This window comes from Aulonocara stuartgranti (genome assembly GCF_965226115.1).
Source record: "Aulonocara stuartgranti genome assembly, chromosome: 7".
In the NCBI taxonomy this organism is placed as follows: Eukaryota; Metazoa; Chordata; class Actinopteri; order Cichliformes; family Cichlidae; genus Aulonocara; species Aulonocara stuartgranti.
The window spans coordinates 56,315,977-56,328,060 of NC_138945.1; the positions used below are offsets into that span (position 1 = coordinate 56,315,977).

Below are 12,084 nucleotides of genomic sequence, written 5' to 3' on the forward strand. Positions count from 1 at the left end.
TGAATAACCAAAACATAATTTTATGTCTATGTGTTGTTTACACTAAGTGTCAATTTTAACAATGTTTTCAATGTATTATTTATCATTTGTAACACAGATACTGATTTGTATGATTTTTACATAAAGAAAAGAAATGAAATTTCTTCCTTAGGTGGATGTATAGTTTGACTTCATTTATGAATAAAGACATTTATTCTATGGATGTTGTGTTTGATTTATTTTTTATTTTTTCAATGATTTTTCATGATTTTTGAAAAAAAAGTTCAAGCAAGCTCAGGGTCCCTATCATGATTCTTACAAAATCATTTACTTACGATGATACAAAATACACATTTAGTAGCCTACATTTTTCAAAATGTGTCCACAAACTAACACTTTTACTTGCATTTCATAGACAGTGCATAAAAAACCCATTAACATCTCTGTTAGGTCTTACACCGCAAAATCTACACTGTATTAGACAGTAGTCATGCATCTCCCCGTGTACTACGAAAATCAATTTAAAAGCTGCCATCATTTCTATAAGTGAGTATCGGGTTCTAGAAAACGCTTTATTGCTGCTGACATACCAGACACTTCACTGGTAACAATGCAGAGCACGTAGCTTTCTGAATGTTTCCTATAGATATCCAGGTCTATGCTCGTGAGATCCTTTCCCAAAAAGGTTAACAGTTCAGCAGAAAGAATTAGATGGAAACTGGGCAGATGATGATACGATCTTCCAACATAACACTGAGCACCAAGAAGATAAAGTAGAGGAGGAACATGGTGAAACCCAGCACCTTATTCATCTTCCAGTTACAGGAAGCAATGGAGATGATGACAAAGAGGAGCATGAGGAAGAGCAGCACAATGGCACAAAAGAGCCCATTGCTGCTGACAGCCACTGGACCAAAACTATGGATGGCTGAGTACAGGAGCCAAGGGACTGGGAGACTTTTAAATAAAATGATAGTGAAAAAACATAAAGAAAAGGGAGAGAAAGGAATTATTAAAGTTTGTGTTAAGCAGCTTTAAAAACGAAATTGATGACGATCCAGCTATAGAGGCTCACCCCACAGTGATGTCAAAGATGTTACTGCCCACAGAGCTAGACACAGCCATGTCTCCCAGGCCTTTACGAGCCACAATCACACTGGTAATGAGGTCAGGGATGGAGGTCCCCGCAGCCAGTATAGTCAGGCCCATAATTTCCTCTGAGATGCCAATAGTCTCACCCACCTAGGAAGATGAACAAGATTTTTAGGTGCTCAGCTTTTAGTTTACACAGATCTTTTAACTCATTCACTGCCATTGACGTCTATAGACGTCAATTACGTTTTTCAATGGGAGGGGCTAGAATACAACCTCGGGCAGCTTGTCAGTGAATTTTATTTTTTCATATATTTGTAAATAAATTGTTTTGATAAAACATAACCTTTCTCAGTGTTATTTCTGTTTTATAGAAGTGAAAAACTATTTTATATGTTAGAGGTGTCACAAAGCAAGAAATATTAGTGTTCTGCTTGAAATGTATTTTTCACAAAAAGATCGTTTTCTCCCTTTTTTTGGTCAAAACAGGCATTTTTGGTGGAACCCACCTCTCTTCTACAGCTGATTACTAAAGAATGGAAAATGGTAGAAACAAGCTTTATTTTTTGGATGAAAGAAGAGAGTCTGTTCTTCATTTTGGTAGGTTCAGCGTTTATATGATCATAACACACAGTTTTCTGTGGCTCTTCAAAAATGAGTAAAAATGCTCAAAAACCCTGGCAGTGGGGAGTTACCTGATTTGAAAATGGCTGGCAGTGAATGAGTTAAGTGATACTGTGTGTCAATGCACATCAACAGGAAACAAAGCAGAGTATTTGTATCTAAAGTAACTGACCTGATGGGCCCACCACACCATGAGGTACGAGAAGATAGCAATCCATAGAATAGAGCCCAGGAAGGTGACAACAAAGAATTTTCTGGATTTCTATAGGACAAAGTGAGTTATGGAAAAGCAAAATGCAGCATGATTTAAATTACCACAGCTGATATCAGAAATATTATGGTATCTCTCACCGGGTTGCGAACATCTGGGACGGTAAGCCACAGAGGGAAAACTATGGGCAACAGGAAGAGGTAGGTTGCTTGCTTTCGACGTGTATCGGGCCATTCTAAAGACAGAGGTTCATCGTCTTTTTCATCTTCTTCTTCGTCTTTATCCTCATCATCATCCTCATCTTCACTGGACTCGTCACTTTCATCATCGCTGTCCTCTTCGTCGCTCTCAGAGTCGTCTGACTCTCCTGACCCTTCATCTTTTGCTGGTACATCTTCCTGAAGTAGGAAAGATACCGCAATTAAAACATATGATAAAAAGAAACAAAAGTCAAACCATCCTAAGGAAGCAGGTGCCCACAAGTTGTATCATTGATCTGTGCATTGACTCTTACATAGACAGGAATCAAAGACTGACTTCTGGGCTTTTTGAAAGCCACCAGGACATGGTTGGAGAGTACCTTCTTGTCCTCTGGCTGCTCCTTCTTTTCTTCTTCTGCAGCTGGTGTTGGTTCTGACTCTTTGCTCTGCTCAGTTTTTTCCCCACCATCTGTGAAAGGAATCCCAAAGAGTTTGCTTAATAACTGCGGGCCCTTATGCAGTTATCTGGAAGATTTTAATTTCATTTAAGACTTCAGGACTGATTACAGGAAGAACTGCAGTCAATGCATTAGCTGAATTCACTCACTGTCTTCTTAGCTATATACCTATACATTCCTTGAGTTCTCTGCATAGTTATATGCACTTGGTTTGTACATGCAATTTGACATGTCAAATATGTCAAATAAAAAAAAAAACATAAAGCTAGCATTAACAAGTAAACAAGCTTCAGTGATTTAGCATCCTAACAGATGAGTTTCGTCTTGCTAACCACCTTGGCCAACGTGTGATGCAGAGAAATGTTAAAAACATTGTTAATACTTCCTTACATTCACAAGGAAAGCTGTGATGACGGTGGAGAGGGCTGCTCTGACCATGTTGTTTTATTACTTTTTTGCTAAAATGTTATTTGGCAAATTCCTCCACCTCCTGTCATTCTCAGTTTGTTAGCAAGTAATATTTGGTAATATAGTAGATATTCAGTTATAAAAGTAATAATATTTTAAAATTCTTCAGTCAGGAAAGAGTGCCAAAAGCTGAAGACATCCATGTAAAGTGCAGACAGACAGCAAAAATGGTATGTTTTAATCTGTTCCAGTTTAACTAGTTAAACTGTTAAAAAGTGGAATAATATGTTTGTTTGTGTATTCTGGAGGCTGGGGAATCTCTGCTTGCCTTTGTGTAAAAGTCACGCCACCGTCATACAGTATATATATATATTTTTTTTAACTAGTGTGTACTAACTGTTTCCAAGGTATAAGCTAAAATATTACTACAATGGGGAAACAGTTGTTTTATTATGATAGTTGGCATATAGCGACATCTACTGATGTTGAACAAAAAACCTATTTTATTTTTTTTTTAAGTCATTTTGCGCATGTCATTTTAATGCTTTGCAGACCAGCTATTGATAATGATACTAAGCAGGTGTCAGTCTCTAGTCAGTGAATGACGCTCACATCCTTCAATGTTACCTTCACTTTTGTCTTTGGCGTCTGATTTCTTTCTTGCCACGCTGTTCAGAGTTTCAGCTTTCTCCTTAAATTTCCCTACAAACACACAAAGTGGCAAAATAAAATTAGAATCACAGACGTCACACGGAGGGCCCTAAACACAGTACAAAGTGCTTTTAATTTAGATTCATTATGTGTATATTGCTGCTATATTACGGTAGTCATGAAACCCTAAAGAGAGCCTGATTGAAAATGTTGGTGGTTAAGATTTGTATTTGATTAACTTATTGCTCATCTTTTCATCAGACTGCACTTTAGATTGAGAACTACTATAAGTTAATTTAGTATTTAACTGATATTTAATTGTCATTTCCTGGAGTGGGAGGAGCTACTGACTATATGGTCAGCTACTTTCCAGAAGCATTGCATGTTAGGTCATAATGGTGAGTAGGCCACAATGGATGTACTACAGAATTGCTATCTTAATAGTTTATTTTACTTTTTGGATAATCAGTGTTTAAGTTGAGGTTACTTGTTTTTCTTTTGCTTTATACTAAACTTCTTGCCTTAGTTTGATTGCAAATACGGCACACTAATAAATTGCTATGATGAAAAGGGGGGATAAACAAAGACTGGACTGTTCATCTGCGTCCACCACACAGCCATTCCTCACAATGAGGCTAAAATAATTATTAATATTACCAGTAGTACAGCAAAAACCACAGAAAGACAGCGTCAGCAGTCAGTTTTTTCAACTTCTCATATTTTGGACTAAATACACTCATCCCAAGGTACATAATAACAGAGTAGAGTATTTCTATTGATAGTGCTCCCCAGACATGAGAAAAGGTTTGATTGACTAAAAATTATTGCTTTACAGAATTACTTCTGTCACTGATGTTTCTTGGATGGATCTCAGGGTGTTTTCATGCCTGCTGTGTTTAGCCCATTTAAATCAAACTCTGGTTCATTTCCCCCCTTCATGCAGTATGTTTGTGCAGATGTGAACACAGTAACCACACCAAGAGCCTTTAGAGGAGGTGGTCTTGGTGCAAATGAACTCCTTGAAGTTTGTTCATAGTGTGAATGTGATCCGACAGTGATTCAAGCCATGGCTTGAATCACTGTCGGATCACATTCACACTAGGAGTTGAAGACTCCTAGTTGAAGACCACTAAGCAATATCAGATCGAGCGTGAGAATATTCAGCCTGCTTATTGGCCAGATGTGTCTGGGGTGGGAATAACAACAGTAAAAACAGGAAGAAGGTGTTGTGTTCTGGACTATTTTTATTCTAAATATATCTTCATTTCATAGCTAGTTGCTAGCTCGTACAGACCCTTGCACATCTATAGTACCTTTCCGCTTTCAGATTACAAAGCATTCATGGCTAAAGGGAATTTTCAGCTCAAACGTATAACATAGATAATCTTTGTAACCATTTTCTCAAATGTCAAATCTGGATAGGTCAGCCCATCATCACACTGTCAACCCAGCTTACATCTTCTAAATCATTGCATTTTAACTAATTTAAGGGAAAGAAAACCCCGTCATCATCAGTGTAGGGACTAACGTTATTAAGTAACACGTTACAGTAACTACGGTATTATTGTGGTAACGAGCACGGTAACTAGTTATTATGCCAAAATCAGGAACGCATTAATCGTTACTGGGATTTAGATAGGGTCGTTATTCGTTACTTCGTGTGGTGGCTATCGCAGCTTCCACAGATTCAGTAACATTAGCAAGTGGTGGAAGCCAGCAGGTGGATGAGGGAAAGGAGGAGCAGAGAACCGAGGCGGCCGCCGGTCCGAGTGTCAGGTGAACTGAACTTCAGGTAAGAAGTTATAACCTGCAGTCCATCTGGGTCAGAAATAAACCAAGTTTAGATGGAGTTTAAATGGTAAATGGCCTGTATTTGTATAGCGCTTTACTAGTCCCTAAGGACCCCAAAGCGCTTTACACAACCAGTCATCCACCCATTCATCCACCCATTCACACACACATTCACACACTGGTGATGTCAAGCTACGTTGTAGCCACAGCCACCCTGGGGCGCACTGACAGAGGTGAGGCTGCCGGACACTGGCGCCACCGGGCCCTCTGACCACCACCAGTAGGCAACGGGTGAAGTGTCTTGCCCAAGGACACAACGACCGAGACTGACCAAGCTGGGGCTCGAACCGGCAACCTTCCGATTACAAGGCGAACTCCCAACTCTTGATGAACCAGTCCAGCCCTGTATGCAGCTCATCTGCAGTCTGGTGTTACCTACATCTTCCTATTCAGAAGGCAGAATTTCTGAGTTCTGAGTACAATCGAAAGCACCACGACTGTAGTTTTTGTGTTGGATGTAAAAAGCGCACATGACGCTGTGACGTAGGCTAGAATCGTGGCGGCGGTCAACGGTGTGGGATTTCTCCAGGTGTGGGATTTCTCTCATGGAAATATGCACATCATTTTTTCCTTTCTATTGGTAGGTGGCACAGTGCACTTGTGGCAAGTAAGCAAGCTAGAAGACTGGCAATCTTGCTGGGTATCCAGTTATGGAAGCAACACATTAACAAGAGAATTCTGAGTAAAACCAAAGTTACTTTCCCTAGTAACTAGTTACTTTGAAAGTAACGATTAACTTGAAGTAACTGAGTTACTTTTGATAGAAGTAACTAGTAATGTAACTAAGTTACTAATTTAAAGTGACTTACCCAACACTGGTCATCATGCACTAACTGACTTTTTCTAGAGTGTATTGCAGCTATACCCTGGTGATATTCTTCCTGTTCTCCTACAGGCCTCTAAATGGATCCCTCTACAGACTGAGGTAGGTATTTATCTGCTTAGTATCAATCTGGACTTAGTGCTGCCTTCATGTGGGACACTTTGCTAATCCATTTTAGAATGAGAAGGACATAGTACTCAGACAGCTATTATAAAAGCACTTGGTACACAGTTATCAGTCATCAAACAGTATTCACAACTATCAAATAGTACTCACCATTACCTATAGGGTCTAATGTATGAATCATGAGTTGGAAGATGGTGTTTCTCATTGTGCTGTTGTGTAAAGAAGCAGAACTCCCCCCTCGCTGAAGGGATGGCTTCAACTGGGGAAAGAGACGGCTGAGGTCATGATAACTAGTCACTGTACAGATAATAGCCCATCACTGTTAAACATGCAATAGTGGATATAGTGGCTGTTTTTTTTTTCTTAACTAGTGCAGGGAGCTAGCACTTGTCTTAATTATTTACAAAATAAGACTGTGAGTCTGAAGGGTATAAAGAATTTTTTTGTGACTTTCTTCTTGCAGTTTATTGGTTGGTGAATTGATTTTTACCTTTAAAAGATTCTTGTCCTCTGGAGCAGGAGGGGCATTATCCTCACCGTTTCCATTAGTCTGTGTGCAACAATGTTTTGTTCAGTGATGATCATTCAGTGGCAGAGATAAAACAAAGTTCATTCTGGTAGATTTTATATTAGTGCTATAATTTAATGCATTACTAGTTCACTCATTGCACACGCTGCCTGACTTGATGATGTCAGATTTTTTTTTTTTTAAATGCAGAGGATGACAGTATTTTTATTGTATCCATTATCCCCATAAAATAATTATTAATGATTCTAAATGATATGAAATAGCATTTTCAACAAGGAATAAAATGTTCTCTTTTTGGGAGTCCCACCCTCAAAAACCCTGAGTATGAACAAACCCTTAAACCCTTTACTTGGTGTAAGTTAAGCCTCAGTCACACTGTTTAGGTTTGGACACGCTATACATGGATGCTAAAGGAGCTATAACTCTGGAAAGCATTCATTTGCTGCAGCTGATTAGCTTTGGGGTGTTTTTGTTTTTATAAAAAGCTACGTATATATCATGTGACGAAACTGCTTTCTAGTTGCTAATAATAATCCCTACAAAAACCTCTACTAGTTAAATATCTTAAAATCTGCTGATTTATGTCTCTCCAGCAGGAATGCATTAATACCTAGCTAGTATGCCTAGCTCTTCAAAAGTTTCATTAGGTTGTTTTCTGTTACCAGTAGTTTATGGGTTTGGGTGAAAATGGAGAAAACTTTTCAATATAGATATCAGACAACAGACTTATTAGTTGTCTGACTGAGGATAAGAGCTTTGATGAATTCTTTAATAGGAGATCTTACCTTGTCAGGTTCCTCTACAGCAATAACTTTGACAATGCTCTTGTGTTTGTGGAGTTGGGTCTTGAATGCACGCTCTATTTGCACATTAAACTTCATGAAAATGACATAGACAGTGTAACAAGCCACCAGCATCATGCTCTCCCACCACATTATGACATTATCCAGGAAGAAGATAATTAGAAAGATGAGGCCAAGTATGTAGAATGACACATCTCTGAATAGAGGCCACCAGGTCAGATGGAGAATCTCCCGAGAAAACAAAGCACACATTCCAATCACAAACAAAATATTGAAAACTGCTGAGCCCACAATTGTGCCAATACCCACGTTGCTGTGGGCAATGAAGACTCCTATCAAAGAGGTAAAAAGCTCAGGGGCAGAACCTCCGGCGGCCATGAAGGTGGCTCCAGCCACATCATCAGAGATTGCCAACTTGTTTGTGATTACCCCGAGAGCAGGAACAAAAAACTCATCACACACAATTGCAAGTGACACAAACATGTACATCATCCCAATAATGTGAAGGGTCACCCAGCCACGTCTGCGATCTTCGATTGAAAAAATGTCCTCTGGGTAATCACCCTTCATATGTGGCGCTTCACCCGGAAAGGCTGGTGGGACGGTAGTTGTAGGAGGAGCTGGCGTGGGTGTTTCCGGAAGTTCAGGTGCCACATAGATGCAATGCACAAGAGTCCGATTTGTTGTTGGCAATAATGGCGATTCAGTAGTGGTAGATGTTGTGGATACTGAAGTTGTAGTTGCATTATGGACATCATACGTTGTGTTTCTTTGCTCAGTTTGCTCTAAATCATATGCTGTAGTTAGAGCCTTTCCCAGATCTGCAATCTCCTCAACCCCCTCTGCTGAACCTTCCCCACTATCCTGTGCAATTTGAGGCATTGCCAAAGGCTCGTACAGTCTAGTGCTGATGGTCAGCTGGTAGAGGGTACAGAGGAAAACCCCAGAGAGGAGAAAAAGAACTCGGCTCAGCTGCAGTCGCTTCCTTCTGGTACAATACATTTTTCTCCAGCAGCAGGTGTTGCTTTTGGCTAGGTTGAAATAAGGTGCATAAATAAAATTTGGTGGAGTCCAGTTCTCTCCCCAGAAGACCATGGGGTGGCAGAATTCAAAACTCCAGTGATGTGACTCATTTCACATCTTCAAATCCATGGAATACCCAGTCTATAGTACAGTAAAGGAAAAACAGGGATAAAATTGCATTTGGAAAAGATATTAATAGTATACATGTATTTCAAGGCATTTGGACTATTCATAACTAAAATGTATCCATTATTATGTGTCACAGTATTATCATGGGGAAAACAATTATTTGTTTGCTCACTTACAACAAAATTAAATCTGTTTTTTTATGGTAGTTTTAGTTTAACAAAGAGAGACAGAATATCAAACAAAACACATTATATAAAGGTTATAAAGTCATTTGCATGTCACTGAGCGAAATAAAGATTTGATACTTCTGTTCTTAAATAGTTATGTGCATGAAGCACAATCGTCCACATAATCAGTTTCTTCCATTCCAACCTCTGCATTCCCACAGGCTAAAGAGTAAAGTGCTGTCAAAGAATGTCAGGAGCAAGATTACAGACCTGCACAAGGCAGGGACGGGCTACAAGACCATCAGCAAAAAGCTTGGTGGGAAGGTGACAACACTTGATGTGACTATTAGGAAATGTAAGACACAGAAAATGACCCTCAATCACCCTCTGTGAGGAGCTTCAAAGTAACTCTAATAAGGAAGCCACATGTATAGGCTCATGTGAAGTTTGCCAGTAAAGATCTAAACAATTTAAAGAAGGCTTGGGATAAATTGCTGTGGTCAGATGAAATAAACATCAAGCTCTTTGGCCTCAACTCGACTCACCTTGGTGGAAACACGGTGGTGGAAACATTATGTTTTGGGTACAGGAGAGATCCTCTCATTGAGGGACAAAAGGACGGGGCTGCGTACCACAAAATCTTGGACAAGAATGTCCTTGCCTCAGCTAGAGCACTGAAGAGAGGTTGTGGATGGGTCTTCCAGCATGACAATGATCCAAAACATACAAGGCAACTAAAGAGTGGCTAATTTGTTCTATGTCATTTTTTTCTGGAGTTTTTGTTGATATTGTGTGTCTCTCCATTGAAAAAAAAACAACCATAAATATCAGAGACTGTTTATTTCTTTGAAAACGAGAAAACAAACAAATTCAGCAGATCATCAAATTATTATTTTCCCCACTGTATTCATAGATCCATTTATAAAGTGTTACAGTTACTTTCTTTGCATAATGCTGGTTTCTGCACAACATGAAAGACTAGAGTTGTGATGCAAAATTTAAAGCAAGGAGCCAATCTAATTGCTTTATCCAAAGAGAACAAAAAGGTTCAGACTTACCAGAGAATAACATCTTGCAAAATCATAAGTGCAAGCATATCCAAACACAGGTTTCCACTGTCAGCTATTGTGGCACAAACAAACTGTTGCAGTGGCCAGTGTTATGTATGTAGGACACAGAACAACTCTTCACAATGGATCAGCATAATACCTAATACCTGAAGTCTTCTAAGAGGATTATGTGCGTTACCGCACTCTCACTTGTGAGTATACCTTAGTAATATTCAGTTTAATGCAAAATAAGTGTTTGTTTTGTCTAATGGTATTTTGACACCACAGTGTTTAGAGAAAAAAACTTTGATGACATAGTGAAACGTATTATACTGGTATGTCTACCTTTAAACTTCATATTAAAACATATAAGTACCATATCAATGTGCATAACTGATAAAGTGACGCGTTCCTTAATGGATTGCTGTTCCGGTGTTTCCAGCATAGGAATATGAAATAGTAGTGCATCTTAAAACACTGTTGCAAGGGCGAATGCCATATTCTGAAAACTAGCCAACCATTAGATTCAGACTGTTTGCAGCTTTCAGTGGTGACTTGATCAGTGATGTCACGTGTATGTGTGATTAATGCTCCCCTAGTGTAGGTGAATGCATTTCCATGAGTGAACGCAGCTTTAGCACTGACTCCTCCCATACCTGCTTCCTAATCGTGGGTTGATAATATAATGCACCTGAAGCCTTTGTTTACGTCCCACTCTAACCATATATGCACTATATGCTTGCTATCTATCTTGCAGCAAAAGAGGAGGTATCACTTGGATCAAATAAATATGTATTTGGAAAGATGTTCTTGTAAAAGTAAACTTTGGTTTTTGGTTTAATTTTAAAATGTGTGCTGAAATTTGGTAAATAGTTTATTGTGGGGTGTATGATTGTGTACCTGCCAACAGGGGTAGGCAACTCCAGGCCTCGAGGGCCGGTGTCCTGCAGGTTTTAGATGTGTCCTTGATCCAACACAGCTAATTCAAATTGTTAAATTACCTCCTCAACATGTCTTGACATTCTCCAGAGGCCTGGTAATGAACTAATCATTTGATTCAGGTGTGTTGACCAAGGGTGATATCTAAAACCTGCAGGACTCCAGCACTCGAGGCCAGGAGTTGCCTACCCCTGATGCACAACAAGGTTAATTAGAACATAAAACCATAAATATTTTACATACTGTTAGAGATGCATCACAAAATTTAAACTAACTGGAAAACATACTAATGGGTGTAAAATCAACATCATAGGTGAAAAGCTTCTTATGTACTGATCAGTTTTTGTGATTATTTGCTTCTGTTTTTTAGTTTTCTTAAACTATTTATTATCTGTGTTTCTGTAACTAACAATGTGAAGCTATTGCTTATGCCTAAACACTAAGGATTTAAAAGAAACCCTTTTTCAGAATAACTGTGTAGTCCCATGTGTTCCTGTGATTTATATGATTTGTGTCTTAGTCTTTTATTTACCCGGGTAAAATGCTAATTGAGATTTTAATCTCTTTTCCAAGAGAGACATGGCCTAGACACCAGCAGAGGTTACAACATACACATCACATAACAATATTCAGTACAGACAAGTGGGCACAATCTATATACTCTATATGAATCTATGTGAAACATACACAATAATACACATAAACAATAGTTACACTGACCAAAACAGCTATTCTGTTGCTCCTTTAAAATAGACTCAACTATCGTAACCCAACTTGTGTAAATTGTAAATAATAAACAGATCAAGATCTTTTTTTATAACACCCTCACAATTTTAATTAGTGTCAGGGGGACACTGCATTGGCTTTCAATGTTCTTTTTTTGAAATTTCAGGTTTGTGGTTATTTTTCTCAGGAAATCATCTTTAATGCATCAAGCCTTTGTTCTCTAGTTTCTTTAAAGTCACTGACTTTATGAAATGTATATGAACCCTTTCAACAAGCCTACTTGGGCTTACAAACAG

General features: G+C 38.8%; 1 protein-coding gene across 3 annotated transcripts; it reads right to left on the minus strand.

The window, feature by feature from the left end:
• Positions 1-202: 202 nt before the first annotated feature.
• Positions 203-10,240, minus strand: slc24a1 (solute carrier family 24 member 1). 3 transcript variants are annotated; one of them, XM_082539046.1, is made up of 10 exons: positions 10,133-10,240; positions 7,738-8,919; positions 6,914-6,973; positions 6,580-6,682; positions 3,600-3,674; positions 2,421-2,575; positions 2,047-2,304; positions 1,868-1,957; positions 1,055-1,221; positions 203-936 (listed from the first exon to the last, which is right to left on the minus strand). In XM_082539046.1, the coding sequence occupies exons 2-10, from the start codon at positions 8,848-8,850 to the stop codon at positions 687-689; spliced, it is 2,271 nt and encodes a 756-aa protein (XP_082395172.1). In that variant the 5' UTR covers positions 8,851-8,919; positions 10,133-10,240; the 3' UTR covers positions 203-686. The 3 variants fall into 3 exon arrangements, with proteins under 3 accessions (XP_082395172.1, XP_082395173.1, XP_082395171.1); XM_082539047.1 differs by having other exon boundaries at positions 2,487-2,575; positions 6,574-6,682; positions 10,133-10,239; XM_082539045.1 differs by having other exon boundaries at positions 6,574-6,682; positions 10,133-10,239.
• Between the last annotated feature and the right edge of the window lie 1,844 nt (positions 10,241-12,084).

What these genes read in the sequence shown, in the direction of transcription:
- slc24a1 (XM_082539045.1), bottom strand. Translation starts at nt 8,850, where the DNA reads ATGGTCTTCTGGGGAGAGAACTGGACTCCACCAAATTTTATTTATGCA. An exon ending in CTGTAGAGGAACCTGACAAG is followed by an intron (nt 6,974 to 7,737) that starts GTAAGATCTCCT and finishes TGTTGCACACAG; the next exon opens with ACTAATGGAAACGGTGAGGA. An exon ending in AGGACAAGAATCTTTTAAAG is followed by an intron (nt 6,683 to 6,913) that starts GTAAAAATCAAT and finishes CTCTTTCCCCAG; the next exon opens with TTGAAGCCATCCCTTCAGCG.